The 24,090-nt window shown below is 35.8% G+C and overlaps 1 protein-coding gene across 10 annotated transcripts in view; it reads left to right on the forward strand.

Moving 5' to 3' along the window:
* Nucleotides 1-24,090, forward strand: part of tns1b (tensin 1b) — a 254,799-nt gene that overhangs the window by 73,767 nt on the left and 156,942 nt on the right. For all 10 annotated transcript variants that reach the window (XM_015359171.2, XM_015359174.2, XM_006636697.3 and 7 more), the window contains exon 2: nt 17,036-17,150. In XM_015359171.2, the coding sequence (XP_015214657.1) occupies nt 17,036-17,150 (115 nt within the window). The remainder of the gene's footprint in view (nt 1-17,035; nt 17,151-24,090) is intronic.

Raw genomic sequence — 24,090 nt, forward strand, 5'->3', positions numbered from 1 at the left:
TTATAAGACACCCAGAACAAGGATCTTAAATGATCAAAGTTACACAGCTGAAAGAAAGATAGACATACCTGTAACACGTACTACAAATGCCAACACAGGGTCAGAAGACCCAACTTTCCATAAAAAGGTTTACTTTCAGCACTGTCATCAGCAACACTAAATTGAATTGATGCACTTATGAATGCCTTATGAAAGGTATTGTAATGTCTTATGAATAAAAAGTCCCAAAGTTCACTGTTTATTTTCTCTCAAAACTCAAAACTGATGATGGGCTCATGTTCTAGTAGCTACTATCTTGGTAGTACAAATAAATGATTTGGTTAGGATACTTGGAAAATGCGGTGGATTAGCTTATTCTCTGGGTATGAAGTTATATTCAGACCAAAGCCAAAAAAGGGTTTAGTCTCAAGCAAGGTAAAAGAACATGATGTAATCTACAAACACCTTTAAATTAATATGTGCATTATAATGGAGAGAAACTAAGCATTTTGCTGCATGCTTAATTTCTTTCACCTTGAACACCCCCTGCAATTTTTCATCTGCTTCAGTGTGAGACAGCAATTTTTTTGCACTTTATGAGATTGAAAGTGTGTCATGCTACCGCATAACCCATCGATTTAATATTATCTGTTTTAGGATTACAGTATACCCTATGTACTATGGCAGGTAATACAATTAATAAGCATGTCACTACTTCCAAAAAGTGATTTAAAAAGAAAGAATATTGGAGAACTTTTTTGAATAACAGGTTTCCAGCCTGGCTAACTGGTTCTAATATACAGTAAATACTGAGGATGCTCATCCTTGTTTAATTTGAGATTAGTACCCTGAAAAAGAATTCCAGAAAGATGAGAAAAGTTAAGGTTATCAGCATCTTCTTTGAAGTCTGAGGCTTGTACTGTATATTGGTTCAAAAGGTGACATTTGAGATTTTGCATATCTGAGGCTTTAAAACTTGTGACCACTGGTTCTATGTAACATATAATTATTATAAGTGGGTAGTTGAATAAAATAGAATTGTATTTCATCAGTATTATTACACATTACTCTGAATTAGGATTTTAAGCAATTTGTGTATTTGTTTTCCATATAGCCTAATTTTCTAGGTCAAGTCTTTCCATGAAGCCACATTTGGTAATAAATGTCCTCATGGCATCTTTATTGGTTTCCTTTATATATTATACATAAAATTATAAGAATAATAAAAAAGAGATCAGGTTGCCTTAACCCCATTTGCTCTCTTCTTTTCTTACACTGCCTGCAATAGAAAATTGATTAATTTCCTTCCAAGGGAGCTGCATACCCCATTAATGAAATGCATACTAGGGGATAGGACCTAAAGAAAGAGTGGAATGCCTTAGGTGCATTTATATGAAATGAAAAGCAGGTGACTGCCCCACGTGAGGAGACTAAAAAATGGGTGGATTGAGGGGTCACATTCCTACCCCTCGGGAAAGAGGAAATAAAGCAAAGGTCCTTTTTTTCTTTTAGTTCCTTAAACCTTAATTAGTTCTTAAACTGGTGCCCTCCATTGTTCCCATTATGAAAGTAAAATATGGGCTGCTTCAATTTTGCTTTGACCCTTTCTACTCAGATGCTAACCCCAAAGTAAATGACTCTCTTCCTTTCTGTAGAGTCAGTCCTCTGAAACAGCAGAAAAGTGGGCTGCCATCTTCTCAGCTCCTTGAGTCCTTTATTCTTCTGAGTCAGAACAAACACAAGTGAACTAAAGCAGACTACTCCACCAAGCTTTTCCAAAGCTGCCCCAGAGGGTGTTTGAATTCTTTGTTAATTACAGATATTTAATCTTAAGGGCAGGGTCCTGCCTGCAGGTGTGACATCCTGTTTCAGATTCATGATCAGAAGCCTTTCCGAACAGTTTAAAGTTTAGAGTTTTGTCCCTTACCATTTGCTACAATCTTAGTAACATATCCACCAATGAAACTTTTTTGTGCAGTATACCATGCAGGGAAAGCATCTTTCACAGAGGGACTGTAAATTAAAACCAATTTAAATGTGGTAGAATCCAATAGTATTTATACAATATTAATACAAGCACATTAAAATAATAATACCACACATTATTAAGAATTTGACACAACTCAGTGCATGCAAATTTCTATATGTTAAGGTATGTAAAGTTAACATCAGTACAAACTCACATCTCAACACCGGTTTATTAGCCAATCACCATTGCTGCACACTTATATTAATTTTTGGCAAACACTCAAAGAATGAAAGGGCAGGTTCTAGACTGAAATGAAGGATGGGTAAGAACATTTTAAACAGAAAAGGGACAGATTTCCCAAAAGTGAAAGCAACAGAGCAAAGACCAGCTGTTAAGAGTTACTGGTTTTAATTTCCTAATAACACGGAAGCCAGAGTTTGAAGAAACCTGTTTAATCTTCATAAAGAATTATTTCTCTACAGAAGAACCAAAGAAGAACTGCAGTATTTTATAGTGAAGGGGAAAGCAGCAGGCAGTAGTTTTCAGGAGAACTGGATCTAAAATCTTTAAGTTGAAAATGGGTTCCCACTAGGAGGAGCTCTGGCTTATTAGTGTTTAGTTGGAAGTAGTTGGCAGGCTTCAATGTCTTCTAACCAACCATATAGCTGAGAGGAAGTTTAATGGTTAATTTTCATGCAAAGCTGCATGTTATTAGTATAAGGATACAGTAGTAAGTAATGCTGTCAAATTAGACTGCCAAGAGGAAAATGTAATGTATTTAAAAGCAATGGCCCAAGAACCAAACCCTGGAGGACCTCCTACTATACAGTATGTTAAAATCCATGAGGTCCTGTTTTCACCATTAACACTACAGATTACAGAATACAGACCAGATATACAGAATCTTTCTAAGACAAGCACTGAAGATATGAAAGTATCACCATTTGGAAAGAAATTCTTAATAATCTCTGTCAGTATACCATAACAGATTAGGTGTTGTGATGAAACTGAAATCCAGCCTGGAAAAACTCTAGTAGGTGGACTAGAGTTCTAAATGATGGTGAACAGGCCCTTACCTGTACACAAGAAGCCTGCTATTGATTGACTTACTGTCAATAAGATGTCAGACAGCTGACTGGCCACAGCCTTGAGCCTGGGACAAAAGTTTAAAGAAGCTAAAAGATTAAAATAGTACAATCAAAAGCACACTTCTTGAGTGTAGGTAAGGGCATATTTGCAATAATTTGGAACAGTACATGACTGAAAGAGTAAATTAATGGTGTGTGCCACTATGTATTGGGCTGTTGTTGTTACATGAACAACTTTGGTCAGCCAAAGAAACCTGGCGTAGGAGTTTGATTTTAGTGGAAATTGAGAAACAACAGATAGAAGCTGATAGTTACAGGAGTAAAAGAAGTAGAAGTGTGTTCGTAGAACAGACAGAATTGCATATAACACCAGTTTGTTTCCAAGACACACAAGTCATGGCAAGTAGTGGGGAAGGAAGAAGACATAATGTGGTACGTGGGAGGAAACTGATTAAAAAAGGTATTTAGGTTTATCTTGATCCTTGTTTCTGATCTTGGGATTTTTTTTAAAAGCTTCTCTGGAATTGTGAGGCCAGAAACTCTGCATTGCTGCTTAAATATGTGCCTAGTGGGTCTCAGTTCAGGTGTGTACTAAGGATAGTTTCAATTTTCCTGACGAAAATGGCTATATTGCAGCTACTGAATCACTGATTTCTGTCAATGTGAAATTGCAGAGCAGGCTGCATCATCTACAGCTGAGCTGAAACTGCAGTAGACTAAAAATGAGGACACAGAAAGTGAGAGAGTAGAAGGCAAAAGAAGATTCTTAGAACACACAGAAATTGGAACAGTTGGAGAAATTTGTAAGAAGGTTGAATTGAGCCTGTTATGGTGATGTAATACCTTAGGAATCTGGATAAAATAGAGTTTTCTCACGACAGACTACCCTGTATTTTGGTATTGTGGAATTCTCTGATGTCTAGGGCTTTGAAGAGAGTGCATGACCAGCCATGATTGAATCCAGTCCCTTACCTGTCAGAGGTTCATACAGTAGACTTATATCAGATGAGATAAGAAAATGATCAGATCAAGAAATGTCTTGGCAGAGAGATGTTCCAAGCCATGTAAAATAAGTGCATGTTATGCTATGACTGTAGACTTGAGTTAACCCAAGCACGGAAAGCAATGTGTTATTATGTTATTTTCATTATGGTGAAATCTATAAGTCTGTGCGTTTAGTGGTGCTAGTATGAATCAAATTCCAAACTCAGGCTAAACAGCAGTTCTCATTAACAAACTGCCAACCTTAGTGAATGCAAATGGTTATAGTGGGAATGTTAAGGGATGCTGAACTTTACAGAGTAAGGGTGGTAAACACTGTTTGCAGTGCACATCCACTGCATCCTCTGTCCCCTAGGGTATAAGGGTCATAGTTCTAAGAAATAGTTTATCCCCTCTGCTGTTCATAACATAAAATAATTATTTTAATAAGTCTTTTATTATATAACTTTTTATTGGATACAATTATCCAATGTCCTGCCCTCTTTGTTGGTGGTGATTGTTGTGGTGTTAGATTCTGTCATAAAGTTAATTTCCCAGAGGGAATAATAATAAGGGTGACACAGTGGTGCAGTGGTTAGAATTTCAACCTTGCAACCCTGGAGTCCAGGGTTCAGTTCATGGGATGCTATCTGTGGGGAGCTTGTATGTTCCCCCTGTGTTTATGTTAGATTCCTCTGGTGCTCTGGTTTCCTCTCACAGTCCAAAGGCATGCTGATAGGCATGCTGTGGGAGAAAACAACAGCTTATAAAAGATACAGAGTTGCTTCCAGTTAACAATGATTGTTGTCAGAATTAAAAGTAATAGAAAAACTAAAACAAGCTGAGAATATCATAAGTATGTAGAATATAGAAATTTTGTATTATTTAAAGTTTATGTTGAATTACAGCACAGAAGGCAATGGATTAGGGCAACTCTATGCTCTCTAGGTAATTCTACAAAAGGAATTTATCCTGCTCACTAGTTACTTGTGCTGTGTGTATGATAGATCAAGTACAGTACTTCAGTGAATAGAAGACTTTGCTACATGTGGAAGAAAGAGACAAGATAAGGATTTTTTTGGAAGCAAGTGTATTTAAGTTGCTTAGGTGCTGGAGCACTGGAGGAAAGAGTGGTTAGGCTGGAGACAGGCAATGTTGTCTGGGTAAGGACAAGCAGTTAGTCTGGAACTCTCCTGCTATGTGAGGGATTTCCATGCCGTGCTGAAGCTGATAATCCCCTATCCAGGAGATCCCCTGCCGTTGCTAAGAGGTTGGAGTGTGAAGGTATCCCAGGAACCCTGAGCCCGTGCCACGCTGACCTACTGGAGATGAAAAGGAAATGCAAAGCCTCTTATCCCATAGGGGTTTGTGCCACTCCCCACAACTTTTCAACTGCTGCACTTTTGGTCAGCAGTCAGGCTAGGAAAGTTAAAATGTAATTTATTCCATAACAGAGTGGAATAAACCAAACTTTATCAATATAATTACATAAATTTGCCTTTACTGTGTTTAGGTTTGGTATTATAAATACCAAACATCAGAGAGTAACCATCAGTTCATTCAGTCATTCAGCCATATTTTTGTTAGAAATATGATGTGTTATGTGAAATATTCAGATACCATATTAGAGGTTTGTGTACTAAATGTACACAACATTTTGAGTACTCATATCTACAGTATATGTGAATTTCCTGTGAGCAGTGTGCAGTTATTCTTTGTGTATAACATTGTTTATGAGTAAGAGATTCATTTTTCCCATATAATTTGGTTTTATGGGGTGTAAGTGTGCCTTGCATTCAGGTATCTTAATTAATATTAGCCAGACTGTTCCTCCTTGCTTTTTCCCATGCCTTTGCAACTAGATGCATTATTTAATTCCATTATTTAATTCCTGTATCTACAGTAAATAATATTTATCAGCCTGTTTTCTTAGCTTTGTACCAGACTTGTAACCTGTTTCAGTAATAAATCTACAGTATATTGCCTACTTAACGTAAATGTATGAAAAAGTGGGGGCTAGAGTTAAATAGATTTATAATAATAACATTACCTTATTAACCCTTTACAATTTCTTGCATTAGGAATTATCTTTTTGCATACCCCAGCTTGCTTTCCATGAGACAGACAGGGAGAGAGCCTGGGGTCAGAGCACAGGGTCTGCCATTGTACAGTGCCCCTGGAGCAGTTGGGGTTAAGGGCCTTGCTTAGGAGCCCAATGGAGTAGGATTCCTCTGCCAGCTGTGGGATTTGAACTGGCAACCTTCCAGCCACAGGCACAGATCCTTAGCCACAGAGCCACCGCTCCGCCCCAAAGTTAAAGTTTAAAGTTGAGAATAGTTGCTGTTTAGGAAGGATAGGTGTACTATATGTCATCAAAGTATTTTCCTTTGAAACAACAAGTTTGAATAAAAAGTGATGTGCAGTATATGTTAAGCATACAGTAAGTTATCTTTACTAGGTTTTCTTGTATATGTAATCTGGTATGTCCACTGTAGTTAATAAGACAAACTCTTCTTGTTCTCTTACAACACCTCACATTCTGCTTTTGCATTGTGGATGAGTCCATGTGACTTTTGAATTTTGATGAAATTCTCTGCATTCTGGCAGCCTCCTGATTTCACCCACTAAACTTGCTGCAAGTCACATTGAGACAGAGGAGCCCATCTGGAACTGTTTCATCTTAAAAGCCGTGCTTCCTTTCTTTGGAAAAGACTCTGATAATTTAAGCACCGTAGAAAGTCTTTACAGGGAATGAACTGCTTTATTAGCTCAAGCAGTAGAAGTAAAAATGCATTAGGCCAAAACTATTCAAATATTTAGTTTATTTTAAATTGTATTCATTTATTTTTATAATGTGCTCTTTATCTATAGTAATTGTATCTTAGAAACAGTGCGTATGTATTTTGCAATAAGAATTTTTCATTGGGCAATGTTTGCTTCGTTAGGAAATGTCATGAATGTAGAACTCATTTGGAAACTAACATAGACACATTACCAGTGCTGATACATATGTAGGGTGTCTCTGTGTTACGGTTTCTGTCTTGAATTCATACAAACTGGACAACGAGTTGCCAGTTTCACCAAAATCACATTAGTAGACTATAGTCTTAACTCCAGACCTAGAAACTATTTCTTAACACTTTATACTAAAGCCTCATATGTTAACATCATTGCACTGTAAACGTTTGTTCCTTACTCAATGTAAAGAAATGCAGATGTCTGAAGTTTAAAAAAATCCCTTCTTCACCTTGATAAAATTTAGATTTTTTGAGGAAGTGTTTTGTGTTTGTAAATATATGAGATTCATTATGATTTGAATTTTATATATATAATTATATAAAATAACAATATAATTAATCACTGACTCCTTTAATCAACAACAATGCATCCTTTTAGAACTTGAATGTGAAACATGTTGCAGTTTCTTCCAAGAGCAGTGTAGCCGCTTTGCTTTTTTTGGCTAATGCTATACAGGCCTTAATATACAGTATGTGTACATGACCATGGTTATAACAATGTGTAAATCTGAACTGTTTAAGTAATGTGTAAGTTTGAAAATTATGCTTATTAAAGTCCACATGAGTTAGAGTTAGACTGCCCATTCAAAATAAACAAGCAAACAAAATCAGTAACTTTAGAGTTGTTGGAAAGAACACATTGTGTATCATATTCTTTCATACAAATCCTGGCACGTTAAGAAGATGTAACCATTAAGAAGACATGCCCCCACCCAACAAAAAATGTATCTTAGCATTTCAAACCCTGAACATATGACTCAACAAACATTAATCTCACTTGAGTTTTATTTTTTGTCATATTTTATACAGCAGTTCAGACTTATTCACTGAGCTTCCTCGCTCAATACTGTAGATTTTAGCTTCTCACTTAGGTATGTTTTTAAAATTATTAATAGTTTAATTAGATATATTAGTGATAAATTATTAAAATTATTTGCAAAAATTGAGGATACCTCCCCCTATGTATTCTCTGTTGTCAGAACCATTGTGAAAAAATAATATTTTATTGCTTTTACTATCTCATGCCCATGGAGTCTGAACACGTGTTCAATGAATTGGCATTTTTTTAGTTTTTAGAGTTTTATATCAACTTTTCCAAACTTGCCAAATGCATTCAAGAGAATTCATCTTACAAGTGGATGTTGTTTCTAGGATACCAACATTAGAAATGTGCTAAGCAAAAAATAATTCAAAAGATTTTCCTTCTTTTTTGCTTTTGATTGTATACAACTCATTCATTTGACTCCCTTACAAATCAATCAGTATGTGGTGCTCAGTGCTCCCCAGTCGTCTTCCTGTCCTCAACAATTTGCAACCAGTCTCCCACTAGGAATCCCTCAGTGTGTCACTAACCCAAGAGACACAGATCCAATTTCAGGGGCTCCATGTGGGGGCCTGATCGTACAACACTGAGGCTCACATGATCTCGTAAATGGAACCTGCTGGAATTGTGCGGGGAGGTGGGGTCTGTAAAGGCGAAGGGGAGGAGGGAGTGTCAGAGGTTACCCTTCCTGCTGTGCGATGTTTTGTAAACTGGAGAAAAGCTGCATTGTGAGAGAAACCATGTGCAGGCAAAGTTTGTTTCTTGGACCAGACCCTGCCTCTCAACTGTAAGGAAGGGCCATAAACTGAAGCTGTGGCAGGTAACACAACGAGAGTCATTTCTTCCCCGTAAAAAAGATTATAAACAGCAGATGCATTTTATGGCCAACTAAGACCTCATTTAACAAGCGACTTTTTATCTTAGACATATGTCACCCCATATATGGAGTGCCATGTCTGGAGATTTGCTTCAGTGGCCCAAAGGTGACATGAACAGATTTTGAGTTTCTTCAATATGCAACAAACATTAAAAAATGTAGTTTTCTTCAGTAAAAGCCAAATCACATAACGTAATAAAGAAATCCAGCTATTGGTGTTCTAACTTTGGAGGGATACATTTTAGCAGTCAATTTAAACTCCACAGCAAGCCTTTCATTTTGTTTTATATACAGCCCTGACAAGGTATCATTTGAGTGTCTCCACTGATAGCAAAGTACAGAAGATGCATTCTCGTTAGTGTAATTTACAACTGCTAAAAAAAAAATAGTCCGGTAAAGATCATATAGTATTTTACCTGGAGCTCAAGATGCACATGGAATAAAATTATAGATTTTTTTTCCCATCAACTTGGTGTTGAAGCAGTGACAAGAGGAATGATAGAGTTAGACCTTAAATTCACATAGATTATTCTTTGGAGACAGGCTCATCAACCTTGTGAACCCTGCCGGATTAGCTCTAACAAGCTAATCAAGACAAAATGTGTGATAATTTAGATTGTGTATGTTATATACTGTAGATATAGAGCTATAAAGCTAAATAGAGTCATCCAGCTAATTAAAAAAATAGTAAATATAAAAGCACATACAGTGTCAACCTAATAAACCTTCAGAAAAGGGTGGAAAGAGGCAATGGTTATGCTCATGTTTGTGAATTCTGTTCACATTCTCTTGATATTCTTGGATTGGTACTATCTCATTAACCCCATTAGGATATAATGACTGCATCCGCAAACAGCTTCATTAACTGATAAATGGTTTTATGGTAGAATAGAGAAGATGCCTTTATAGTGTAAGCAATGGGTTAACTTCAGCTGGATCTCAGTCAAGGCTCCATTTGATATTTCCAATCCCTGAATCAAGGAAAAAGCTGTTCCATAGCAGCAATTTTTTTTCATGATAATTATGGAAAATGAGCAAAGTAAGGAATACAGACTGACCAGAACTGCAGTATGAGGCTTCTACCTGCTGACAACATAAACACATGTGTTATTTTGGACAGTCCCAGGAAGGCAGTGCCCACTGCAGTAAATCCATAAAAATGAGGAAGTTTTATGTCCAGAAAAGCTGTTAACATTATAAAATATGAGATGTAAGACACTAAAGAATCACAAAAATGACAAAGAACTTTATTTCTATGTTCTGTGAGCTCCATAAGTTTTGTTTTCTATAGTATATATTATATTTGTTATTTGAATTGAAAATACTATTGAAATGGAGATAGATTTCACAGGATTTCAGTATAAACACACAGGCAGGGTGATTCGGCATTTCTCCAATATGCCTTTTCAAACTCTATGGGAATCAGATTATGTTTATTGAAATGTAACAAATCACATGTTTTTTTTTAACAAAAAGAGAATTTTACTTGTTACAAACACATGATTGAAACAGGAGTATATGTTGGAAATCTTATTTATGGCAGTTGAAGCTTACTTCCTGCCTGTGAGTATTTGTTCTGGGGAACAATTCAGGGGAGCTTTCTTGAAGTCAGAAAAAAAGAGGAAAAAAAGTTTTTTTATCTGGCCTTATTAAGCAAAATGCTGGAAAACAATCCCCAATCTGCATTTTTTAGAAGTACTACATTGCAATTACAGCTATAATGCTAAAACTAAGCTTGTACTATTTGAGGCTGTTCTGTTTTTTTTTAATTATATGGACTGTAATTTAACTTCAGACCTACAAATAGGGTATTTTTATCCTTTAGAAATAGTCTGAATCTAGCAGCTTGTCTCATACGTACTTTCAAGCATAATTTGATTTTTTATTTGAGCTATTTTGCAAATGTGTGTACATGCTAAAGGAGTTGAGAAAAAGACCAAAAGATTTTATTATAAAGGTGCCCATGTTTTCCTACAGTATGTGAATTACCATAGTGTCTAATCTAAATAACTACTGTACTGTTTTAAAGAAATGGTCTTGGGCACCATGGTCATACGAAGATGCTGCTTTGCTTGAGTAATCTCTTGAGTCCAAGGCTGAATTACAGATTGAAGTACCTTCTATGTTGATATGACCTCCTTCTGTTCTTATGAGTTTTCTCTGGATCCAGAGAAAATCCAGTTTCCTTCTAAGACATGCTGGATAGATTTGATTGGTTATTCTAAATTGTATATTTCTCCATAAACATAGTCCGGCAGTGGACTGCTGGTTCTTAATACCGTCTTGTTACCCTTAGTTGACATTCATCAGGAATATTGGCTTTCTGAGAATGGATGCATGAAAGCAATACTCTTTACTCTGTTTTATGATTAGAGACATCCATTGATTATAATAAATAACCTGTATACTAAACATCCTACTATATTTATAGTACTACATCCACTCAATCAAGTACTGGAAACCTGCTGGCTGTGAAAGAAGTCTAGTAAAAGTTTGCAATTGACTTTTATATATATATGATACAGGTGTACTCTACACAATATGTAATGCATCAAGCCAGGTTTTATTATTATTAATAGTAGTAGATGTGATATATGGCATGTCAACACACACACTTATATTGCGGTTAGTCTTATTTCATCCTGTACAGTCTGACGTCTGCATAATATTGCATTATCATCATACACGGAACAGTATTTTTCACTCACTTATCACACCTAGATCCATCAGGTTTCAAATTCATCCAATGTCTACTAATACAGTTGGATCCTCCAAGTTAATTGGGATTAATTCAATTCAATTAAATGTTCAAGAACAACCCCACCTCTTCAGATTTTAAATACTCTGTTCTATTGTAATATTATAAAAGTTAAGGTGCCTTTATTTACACACAAAAAAATAGTTCTGTGTTATGGCAATACAAAAGGATACTCAGAGCTCTCAAATCATCATCAGTGACACAGCTTTATATGGGTATGCTGCATAAGAGGAGCTGGCTGACAGTACAGGTCTGAATATTAGGTGGGAAATAATTTAATGGATCCTCTGCAGCAGCATTTGAATCAAATTAGTTGAAACCTATCTTTGTTCTCATTTTACTCTTTGACCATTTGTCTCCTAACAAACTTTTGGTTTGTTAATTATTGCTGTAACTGGAGACTTAACTCAGTGTGGCACTTGTGAAGCAAGCTCTTACAATTTTGTTGCCCTGTTTGTTGAAGAGAGCCTTTGACAAGGAAATAGATTGCATCCTGCTTGGCATGGGCCCCTGAGCCCGTGTAAGCAGCATGCTGACGGTCGGACGCATGGCCATCTCACGTCCCTTTCACTTCTGTCAAAAAACCCCCACTCGCCCCTCCTCTTTCTGCCCACGAGTTACTCCTTTGTGAGAAATGAAATGCCTTCCAGTTACCCCCAAGATCCCCCTTGTACAGAACCACAGAGGGTTCTTCTCACCCCAAACCAGCTGGCTTCATGCCCAGCTTCTTGAACACAAGGGAGAAAGGACCTGACTTTCTCTACTCGAGAAATCCCTTCCACTTTTCTTTTAAGAGGGATCTTAGCCTCGTGCTGTGTGGTACTTTTATCAGCTTCATCTGAAAAAAAGCAAATTCAGTGGATTTGATTTTTTAGCCTGTTTCTTTCTATAATACCTCATACTGTACTCTGTGTTTCTGGGATCTTTACATGTAGGCCTCGGAGCACCTTCCTTTTCTATCCTGATGGATTAAAGTGTTCACCTCTTCACAGATTTTGAAGAAATCATGCCTGCATACAATACAGTGACAGTACCCACAAAGCCAGAGATCGCTTTTATGGCATGCATATTCCTAGACTGTGATAGTTCTTTATTAAAACAGAATAAGTTGTAACTACGTGCAACTTAATTATATAAAGTTTTAGAAAACATGTTAACATACAGTATGTGCTGAGGAAAAGATTGACTGAAAAAAATATGTCCCTTATGCACATTTAGTCCAATTTCTTAGTTTATCTACAGAGTTTTTGTGGTGCTTGAATCGGGAAGGTAATATTGAACCAACTAACAGCATGATCTTTGTCACCGGAAGAAATATAGCCATTAGTGATGCCATTAGCACCTCTCAGGAGAATTCCAATGTAGAGACAAATAATAAGCAGTGCTCTAAAGCAGTGGAATTTCAGTTCCAGTACAAGTGGATTGTGGTTTCTTTTCAAGTAGTGTCGTTGCTGAAAGATAGACATTCCCCAGACATCCTGTGGCTGCAGGCCAGCATTTAGTTAATTTAGTGAAGTGGAATATGTGTGCTCATCAATCAGAAACTGAGGTTTACCTTTGTGGTTAGCAAAATACTAGTGGCGGAGGTTTACCTATCAGTTAGAGGTTGAACCAAATCATACTTCGTCACTGCAGTATTCAACAGAGCTGAGTTCATATTCTCTCCAGGCCTCAGGCAGCATTGTCTGTGTGCATATGGAAGTCTGAATAGAGGGATTCCTTTTCCCATGGGCTTACTGTCTCTGTGACTCGGTATCCACTGAGTAAGGACTGCTGTCTGGAGATCTATGTTTTGGTGTTGCCTTTGTACCAGTCTGTGCACATGGACTAGTGTATTTGCATAGTTGGCAGCAATCCTGAGAGAAAGAGAGAGAAAGGGACATACTGAATGAATCTTTGATGATTACAAAGACTGAGATTTTCATTGCTGCCCCTTTCACTGTCCCTCTTTACACCATTTCTTGATCTGTATTTCACTCGCCCAGGATGATATACAGTAAAAACACAAATGAGAAAATAAGCTGTAATATTTGTGGACATTTTCCTAATAAATGAAATCAGACAGAAATCTTTTTGTATAATGTGGTAATCATATAAGAATATAACATGGAGGAATGATAGCTGGCAGCATTATAAAGAACCATTAATCTGTACAAATGTACAAAACCTTAAAATACCGGCACCATAACACATCAGTAGTTTAATTTGTATTAATTTATAAGATATAAAAAGCAGAGTTTTGTTTAATTTTATTCACCTTTCCATTCTTGTTATTCTTGTCACCATATCTCCTTTTTTTATTCTGGGGCTAAAGGATTCCTTTACTACTGCAGACGTCCATTTTTTATAGTATTTAATGAAATCAAGACGTTTTCCTGTCTGCCCTTCTTTTTAGAACTCCCTTCAGTCTTTGGGAGGGATAGAAAAACAAACATCAATGTGGTCATACATCTTGGGATGTGCTTGTCTGTCTCCACACTGGTGCGTATGTGCATTTACAGGCCATCAAGGGAAGTGAGATGGAACATCTGCACTTCTCTTTTCCAGAATGGAGGAATAGATTTACTGTGGTTTTAGCTGAAGCCTGAGTAACTCATTGGCACGGTGACAAAAGAGAACAACTTAAATCATCTCATTACTTTTATTGAAAATAAATCTAAACTATGGAGCGGATGTGAACTCTTAACAAACCTAAAGATCAACCATTTCCATGACAACTCTGTAAACTAACATGTTAGGTGGCCCAGGCACACAGCAACTATGGCAACAATATACAAGCTGATGACAAAGATTGCTGAGGAAAATTAGCCTATCAGGTAAAGGAGATGTACAACTCACGATCTGATCACGATCTGTTTAGGGTTTAAATCTGTTTTTGCTCCACTGACAACGTAATATATTATAACAGGTATAAAAGGGATTATAGTTTTAAAAAATAATACATAAGACATATTGACATATGCAAAAAAGCATACATATTTATTTTTTTTTTAAAGTGCCCCATGACATTGATATAGTATCTAAACAGAAAAGGGAAATGATAATAATTTCTGGAAAAATTCCCCCCTTCCTTAAACAGCAACGTAAAATGCATTTAAAACACTTGTTATTTTGGCACAACTATGGTAAACATTGTAAAAATTGCCACATTAACATTCTACTTTAAGACAATGGTCTTTGGTAAACATTTGTCTATCTTTGAAGTCACCCCAGTAATGGAAATGACTTTGTCTTTCCTGAACAGTAAACCAAGAGTCTAGCCAGCTCTGAAGGATTTTATTGAAAATGTCTTAAGACAAACACTATGACCACTAGCAGAGTTTTTAGTTGAAATTCACTTTTCAACTTCAAAAGAGAGTCAAGATACATAGAGTGACTAAACTAGGCTTCTGCTCAGTTCCTTTCTGCAGACTTTCAGTACACATTGCTTCTTTGTGAAGCTCTGTAGCAATATCACCTAATGGAGAGAAATCGGATTTGCTATTCATTACACACACAAGGCTCCTGACACTGATGTGGCATTTCAATTGCAAACGGTAATAAAGAAAAAAAGCGAGTCCATCTTGTGATGTCCTCTACAGTTATATTATTGCAGAAGTAATCTGTTGTAAAAAACATTTACTACAGCTGGGTTCTCCTTCTGAGACCAACGAAGATTATGGAGATTGGTTTACCATAAAAGAGGCTTGCATAGTACAATTAATGGTTTTACTCTAACAAGATTAGGATAATCATATTAAGGGGTGTAGTGCATAACCAAGACCTGGAATGAAAAGGCGGCTGTCTCACTTTCGCCCTGTTCCGTTGGTGTACAGTACGTTCAAGGTCACAAGCCATACACAACTGTTTAATTGTATGCTTTTATACAGTGGGTAGTGGCGAGAAAGCTGATAAGATTCAGCTATTTTTCCATTTATTAACATTGTGTATCTTTAAAACACAATAGTACATGATTCCAATTCCTGAATGCCAGCTGAACAAGATACAGCATTCTGCGTGTATAACCACATTGTAAACCTCATTTTCCAACTGAAACAACCTTACTCTGAAGCATTGTAGTACTTCACTGGGATTTCTCACTAGCACACCACTCTGTCTCTTACCTGAGGATGAAGTCTTTTCTACTTTATAGAATATTAACACGAAATGCATAAGGAAACTATTTCCAACCATATTCCAGCCATATTAAGGCTTGATAATGTTAAGACATTAGGGTTAACAGGGTTCTTATGAAAAACAACAATTTAGGTTCAATGTTTTATATTGAAAGGTCTGTTTTGTAAATGAAGCAGGTCAGTTTTTTTTATTTTTCATACACCAGCATCTTTTACTTGTGTGTTGTGGTACACATGTTTCTTGTAAACCAAGTTATGTTCTATTAAAAAGGCATTGAATATCAACAAAGACCCTGTGGCTTTCGGAGCGGATGAAAGCCCTGAATAAATTAAACATTGAATGTAAAACAGCTGAAAAAATATTCAGAGGAAATGATATCACAGCCTGAACAACAAAGGATGTCCACTACATACTGTAGCATATGGTTTATAAAAGCAGTTGGTAATAATAGGCATTTTTAGAGAACTGAAACATGATATTTAAAATATTATTGTGGCATCAGCTAATTCACTTTTCTTACTAAGACTGAGCAAAAGCATGTCTGGAAAAACAGTTAAAACATACTATCCTGATGCAATAAAAGCTGAAATTCTATAGTTACTTTAAAAAAATAAGGCAGTTACAATTGGTTTCAGATAAAATTGTTTTAAAACATCTTGTATGAAACACCTGCAGAGAAGATTTACAGCTGGCTGCATACAGTACATTATGTCCAGTCATAACTATTTTCTAGGACAACTTGGCTTTTGCTTTCTCTATCCTTACTTGGAAGAGGGTGTAACTATTCCCTAGGTTTCTTAATGAATGCTGGTGTACTCTGTGCCTTACACATGATTAGCATACAAAACTGACTACCAGCTCTCACCTTTCTAACTCTCTACATTCTTTCTTAAACAGATGGATTTATTAATTTTAATGATTGGGTACTTGTATAGCTATCTTATAATTAATCATCTGAATTAAATCTGATCAATCACAACAACTAATGTTAACAGGAGAATTTCATGTTGTCATACCCGCACTTGAGTGTGATGCATTGCTTTAACAAAAAGTACAGAATATTATTGACCAGTTAGAAGAGGCATTTTTTCAGTTTATATCTGCACATCGAGATATTTTCCTTTTAACATGTTTCTAGTATTCAAGATATTATTTCTACATATGAAGAAACTATAAAAGAGATGGTTTTAATAGTATACTTTATAGAATTTCAAAGTCTTATTTGTTATGCTTGTCAGTGTAGTTGAGCTTTTTTGTCTTCAGCTGAACCATAACCAATTAATTAAAGTACTAAAAGACAGCAGCATTCAGATGTGAGTGTTTCTGAAAATAGACTCAAATCCATTTGGCTTGATTATGAGATGACCTAGTCAAAGTATATATTTTAATTTGTGTTCTTTTTTTCTCTCTGCCTTTCCCAAACACAGCCAGAGGAATTTGAAGCAGTCCATTCCCATACATTCCGAGTGAAGACCTTCAAAAAGGGAAAACACTGTGGGGTGTGTAAGCAGACTGTCAACAAGGAAGGGCTCATCTGTCGAGGTTAGTTTTGACATGCCGATGGGGAACATAATGCTGTCTTAGGGTGGAAGGTTATGACATACTGAACAATTTGAGTTTTTTTTTGTGCAAAACACTATTTATCCTTCTAACAATAAATTGGGAAGCCGTTTAATAAATATTAATCTTGTTAGCCTTGGATCTATATACTGTACCTGCCCTAGCATTCCAAATCCCAGGAAGCATCTTGGACAAGGTGACAATGACATACAGTATGCTGATTCCATATGCTAAATAAGCAGGTGATACCAAAGGTACCTTCTCCTGTACTAAGTTCTTCTACAGACATACAGACATACGGACATAGTAAACTATCTGTTGCCATTATTACTATAGTACAGTAGAAAAGACTACAAAGTGAAGAAGAGGCTGCAGTCAGAGAGAATTTTAATCTAGCTATTATCTAATTATATGCTATCTAATTCAGCAGTCACTGCCTACTTACCTTCATCAACCTTTAAGGAGTAGATGCTGTTCAGCTGTATTATGTGGTTTTGCACATGAATATACAGTATAAACTTGCTTTACCCACATAAATCCTGAAAGAACTGTTTATATTGTTATCGTGTGATTCAAAGCCATCTCGCACAGATTATAAGATTACTTTTATCATTTGTAGCATGTTAGAGTGAACACGATTATAATAAAAGTCAATTTAGACAATTTTCAAATTAAGTAGAATTTGCATCAAAAGCAGAAACAAACGTGGTCAAACATAACTGCATTTGCATGCAAATTCCACTCTTTGGTGCTTACAGCTACTACAGTGTTTAACTGTCAATTCTTTAGTGTTTTGTATATGCATGCAATTTAACCTAGATATCAACTTGCATTATTAAAATTAACATTTAGACAGAAAACGTATTTATTGCAGGCATACAACTGGAATTGGATCTTGGCTATGCTACTGCATATGCTACTCCTTGACTGCTAATTGCAAGGGTTACAAAAAGGAATAAAACAAAAAAGGCATCACGGGCATAGATGGGTAGACGCAATTCAAGAGCTCACAAATTATAGACAGTCAGGGGCAGAGACTCAGACACGCAGCTGAGTCTAGCACAAGCAGAACCTAAAGCTTAACCAGTGTTGACAAGCAGAAAGCATCTCTATTTATTATGTGATAAAGGCAAAGTACCAAGATGGAAGAACCACTTCAGGTCTCCAGTTCCCCAAGGAAATCTTTGTTTCACCCTGCAGACCCCATGTGAAACAGGAGAACTAGACAAAAATCACTTATCCTCAGAAATGTATGCTTCATAATCCTGGAGGACAATGTGTACCTTCACAAAGCTTTACAAGCCAGAAGGTCAGATGGAGAACTTGGAGCAGTGTAATAAGTTCAAGTAGCAACACCAAGGCTTTTAATAAATCTCACTTGCATTTCATTTTTCACTCTCAATAAACCTTTGCTTCAATGGAAGTGAAAAGTCTAAGTACACATGGATTTTTAGCTGTATTTATTTTATTTTTTTTGTTTTCAACATGCCGTTGTCCAGACATAGAGCTTTGGCTTTTATCACCATCTCTTTTGAGTTGGTTCATTAAGGGCCTTATTTATATTATGAATGTGTCTTAAAGTTTAAGGTTTGGGTTTCACTAAAGCAAAAAAAATCTCTATTGAGTGTGAATACTGAATATTTAATTGTTAAAACTGGCAACAAAATAACACTTTTGCAGGTTAGCGTTAAAATAAACAGAGTTTGATTTGAAATCACTCAGTCAAAAACAAACCAGGAAAATTAAATGAGATTATGTGTTATTATTTGGCAATGCTTCTTTTTACAGGTGTAGAACTGATTTGATTTAGTGTCTAGTGTCCAGTTAAATAATGCAGTGGCTTTGTTTATAACCTACAGAGAATCCAATAAGACTTGAACATCAGAAGCATATCTCCATGAAGTGCTTACCATTTTATAGGCCTATGAAATATGGAAGCAATATTAATAGTGCTGGTCCCTGGCTGGTAAAAATTGATTATGGACATTCTGAAAAAACACCCACTGTAATGAACAAACATTTATGGGTTTCAGCACCAGTTTTCCAGTGGACAGCTCCTCAAATAGTCTCAATTGCTTAAGTGGATGGTTGTAAAACTGTGGCTCTAGAAAAACTTCTGTTGCTTTTCTTTGTCTTGCTTTTGCTTTTTCTAGGTCTTTGAAGTGGGATCACATGCAGATATTGTTGTTAAATTATTCCCTTTAAGCCAATTTTGATCTAATTTAGGTTGTTAAGAACTGTGTTGGAAAAAAAACCCTGCAGACTACTCCAAAATCAGGATTAACCATTGTTGGTATAAAGTATACGAGTGCATGTTGTCAGTGGACTATGGTGCATTTCTGATGCAGAGGCATGTTGCTGTAAATGGACTGTTTTTTTAATGAATATCCTTTGAAATACCTGACACTTTGACTATTTTTAAAATTAGAAGTGCCGCATTATCCTAGATAAAACACTGCTTTGGAAAAAAAAACAACATGCTAAGTGTACTGAATAAACAAGAAAAAACTGGGACACCTGCCCCTTTCTAAGTAGGTTAGAAAGTAGTTTTACTGTAGCATTGTCTGCACATCAGATATCCATTGATTATATGAGCCATTATAAAGCAAGCTTATCTTGTGGATTATATTTGAAGGGAAGGGGTCTTATTTATCTATTTCCCTCTGTTTAAATAAGTAAATCCCCAGACTAAGTAAACTGTCTGTGGGGAATAGTTAAGGGATGGTCAGATGGACTTTGGCAGAGCTAGCCAGAATATTTTGTCTTTGTGATGTATTGCTTGTAACACAGGGGTTTTTAAGCTAAAATTTTGACAGTGAAATTGTCAACCCAAGCAAATAATCTATTCCACGTCTAATGCTAATGAAAAAGATCTGTATAAAGAATGGTACATTACATTAGCTATACTACATTTAAAAATATCTAGAACAGGAGAATTAATCTGTTATTAGAGTTAACATTTTCCTGCAATTTAGTTTCTTTCTCCCTGCATATAATTTATGTCAATTAAACTTATAGATACTGCAAATGCCAACATTTAACTATGTTGTATGACTTGAGCAAGATAAAAGTATAGATCATTTTCAAACTAAAAGATATTTGTGACCTTGCAATCTTCAATTTCAAATATAATAATATAGTATCTGAATGCTAATTACTTACTACATTTAATGTTAATGTTAATGCAAATAGTGCCTCTGTTTGGTCATTTGGGCAATTAGTAATTAAGTAATTAAGTAATTAAGTTTAATTGATTGATTATGGGGGTTGAAGCAAGAATTAGCCCTACCCATTCCATATATACATATACACACTGACACAGTACATCAATCCACTGATTCACAATATATTAACATTTTATTTCATTTTCTGCAGTTTCACAGGTTTAAAGTGTCTTTAAACTTTGAAGTGGTAATACAGTATATTCATTTTTAAGGTGTCAACTTGTGTTTGTGTAGCTAAGATGTATTCTTGTAGCTGATATCGCCCAGAATTGTTTGACAAGAGGAATTAAATCAAACATTGACACAATGCAGGCATTTAGTAGACAGAGAACATCAAGACATTCAGTGTATAAATTCTATGTGATATTTTGAAAGTTAGTGCTCTGGAGGAATAAGGGAAACAATTTAAATAATTGTGTGTGGGGGGATATTTAACAATATTTTGGCATGAAACTGATTGCTCTTTAATCAGTTTTGGAAATTATATGTAGATATTGTGCCTTACAAAACTATTCACTTCTTGCCAATGATGTCCCATTTAGATCGTTTTTTGCTGATGGTCAGCAATTATCAAGGTATTTCTACAGATTTTCAGATTCAAGTCAGAATGCTGAATGGGCCACTCAGCAACATTAATTTTCTTCTTTTTAAGTCAATCCAGTATACAGTAGCTTTGGCTTTGGTCTCTGGGTAATTTTCCTGCTTAAAGATGAATTTTCTTTGTTGTTTTAGGCATGTGTAGACTGAAGCAAGGTTTCTTCTATTTTCCCCTCAGTTTTGAAAAGCTTTCTACAACATTCCCAGCCTCATAACATAAAGCTGCCACCTCCTTGACTGTAGGAATGGAGTTGACAGGGTGATTAACTATTTGGGGTTTGCATTACAGCTAATGCTATTTATTTAGTCCAAAAAAGTCTAATTTTGCTTCATCTAACCACAAAACTTTTGGCCATGTATTGGAATATTATTTAAATACTTTGTTTGAAATGTCATGCTAAATATGGGATGCTTGTTTGTCAATAATGACTTCCTTGCCACCCTGCTATACAAATCAGCTTTGACTCATACTGTAGATATTTTCTCTCATCTCAACCATTGAACTCTGTACCACATTCAGTTACAGTACTGTTGGTCTCACAGTGACATGTCTAACCATCGTTCTCCTTGCCTGCCTACTCCGTTGCAGAGACATGTGGTACTGTATGATACAACTTCCACTCTTTATTAATTGACTTCACTGCTCAATTTGAAATTCAGTGTGATTTTTGTAATTCCCTTACAGTATCGGATACAGTATACAGCATTTATTCTGAAATCATGTGAACCACTTCTACTACATACAGATTCCATTCTATGACAATTGTGTGACTTAAAGTAATTTTGTGCAACTAATTTACTGTAAGTGATCAGTATATATTTAGTGTACAGTAATCTCTTACTAAACTTAAATTTACCTTATGCAGTTTTGAGTATTCACACAAAATTTTTTGTATACCAATTTACCTTGTGCAATCCCCATATTTGAGTATCATCAAGTTCATGAACCATCTGTTTGCTGCAATGAGTGCTGGCGTGTGCATTTGTTTTTACAAGAAGAGTAAACAGAACAACCACATGATCCAATCTTGCTCTTTCTCAGTCTACTGTACCTTCTTTGTGAGTAGATGTGAAGAGTCCAGTATTGCAAAATGATCTAGATCCATGATGAGCTTAGAAGAAAAAAAAAGTGCTTCATAATTTGCTGTTGGTTGGTTGATTGGTGTTGGTTGGTTAATAAAATGTATTTAAAATAAAGAGTGAGGAAACTATCAGAGCGAATGTTGTAGAATTATGTAAGAAATACATTAAAAAACTAATGTATCTATACTGATGATATCTATTTTACTTTATTACAGTTGAAAATAAATGTTTGAGGGATTTTAATTGGGTAAATCATGACTTCAGTTCCCCTAACTCAGTAACCCTCATGGTTGGGAAGGGATTACTCTATGTATACAATATTTCAACAATAAAGGAATTGAGTTTGAGCATTGAAGTTTTGAAATGTTTGTTATAATACCATATGTGTCCATTTTGTAAGTCACCAAAATAGATCATTGCTGGAAAGGGGTGAATACATTTGCATTGTACAAGAGATTTCATTTCAGCATAATGCAGCTTTTGTGTAAATAATGTTCTTTCAAAAGACCTTGTAACGGAAATAAATATTCTTAGTGCTGATAAAAAGTTAAATGGTGGTACAGGGTAGTAGACATAAGAATCCTAACATAATCCCAGAGAAATCATTATTTTTTTCAAAATATTGTTAACTTCAATCATGCTGTAATTCAAAGTGATTCTTGTCAGCCAGTGCATTAAATGGCTAGAGAATATCAGGAGTGAAATGTTAAGTCTGCAACCATCAAACCTTTGTGAAAGTCAGTGATCTTCAATTGCTAAGCTGCCTAACTAGTGCACGACTGAGGAACATTTTAAGTAAAAAGTATGGAGTACTGTACACACACACACAAAAGTTGTCTTCTCTTAATAAGTTTTGCTAAATATTTTTTCTTAGCAACTCTATGAAATGTAAGACTCTGAGTTGACTTTTCACTCTATTTTTAATCATTTCCATTCTACAATAGTAAAGCATTACTTTATTTCAAGGTCCAGAAATATCATGAATAATTGTAGGTGTTTCTCTTAACTAAAACTAAAATGGCACAGAAGGCAGCTGAGGCAGCTATCGGATTAAAACACATTGTGTTTTCTGTGCTTCCTATGCTTTTTGGATGTCTTTTATATGTGAGTCATTTGTATCATATACAGTTAATTTAATTTGTCTCTGTATTCTTTTAACTTTTCAACTTTTGAACCCAAGAGAATATCTGAAAATGTAGACTGGCATACTTTTATGTGCCAACAGCAGCACATTTTTCTTTCCTGTTGTGATTGTAAATTGAATTTCTTTCATAATGTGCATTCAGCGCTAATCCATCCATCTGTGTTCCAATCACTTCATCCAATGTTGGGATTGCGGGTTGCCTATCCCAGCAAGCAACATGTACAGTACAAGGCGGGAGACAACTTGGATGGGAAACTAGTTCATCTCAGGGTACACACACACTCACACCAGGGTTAATTTTTGCAAAAGCCCATTAACCCACCTGTACTGTAAATCTTTGGACTTTGGAGGAAACTAGAGAACGTGCTGTTTTCTTAGATTTTTTCATATAGGTAATAATGAAGCTCGTAATGGCATATTGTGTTTTATCAAATACATTACATAATCAAAGTCACTCTCGAATCACTAAGACAATGTGCTGTTTACTTGTATTGTGATTCAAACTTTTGATTGCTTACTGTGTTTGAGCCTCACTGCTTGCAGTATCATAAATATGGAGGCAGAAAATCTACAGAAGCAGATTGGAATACACATTAAGTGAACTAACTTCCACTGCTCAGGCTACATGCTTTCACAGCAGTGTTTGTCTTATTAAATATCGATTGGGGAACTAATTAAAATCCAACCCACAGAGAAGAAACATTTAATTTACAAATGTATCCCAGGGGATGGAAATGAAGAAAACCAGGGCATATGTAGATCTACATTGTATCGAGTGGATTGGCATAATTACAGTATATGAAGAATCTTACTCAAATAAAACATCTTGGAGTTGTACATCTACAGTTGCTTTCCTAGATCTTTATTATCCCCA

Source organism: Lepisosteus oculatus, chromosome 12 (assembly GCF_040954835.1).
Source record: "Lepisosteus oculatus isolate fLepOcu1 chromosome 12, fLepOcu1.hap2, whole genome shotgun sequence".
NCBI classification, from domain to species: Eukaryota; Metazoa; Chordata; class Actinopteri; order Semionotiformes; family Lepisosteidae; genus Lepisosteus; species Lepisosteus oculatus.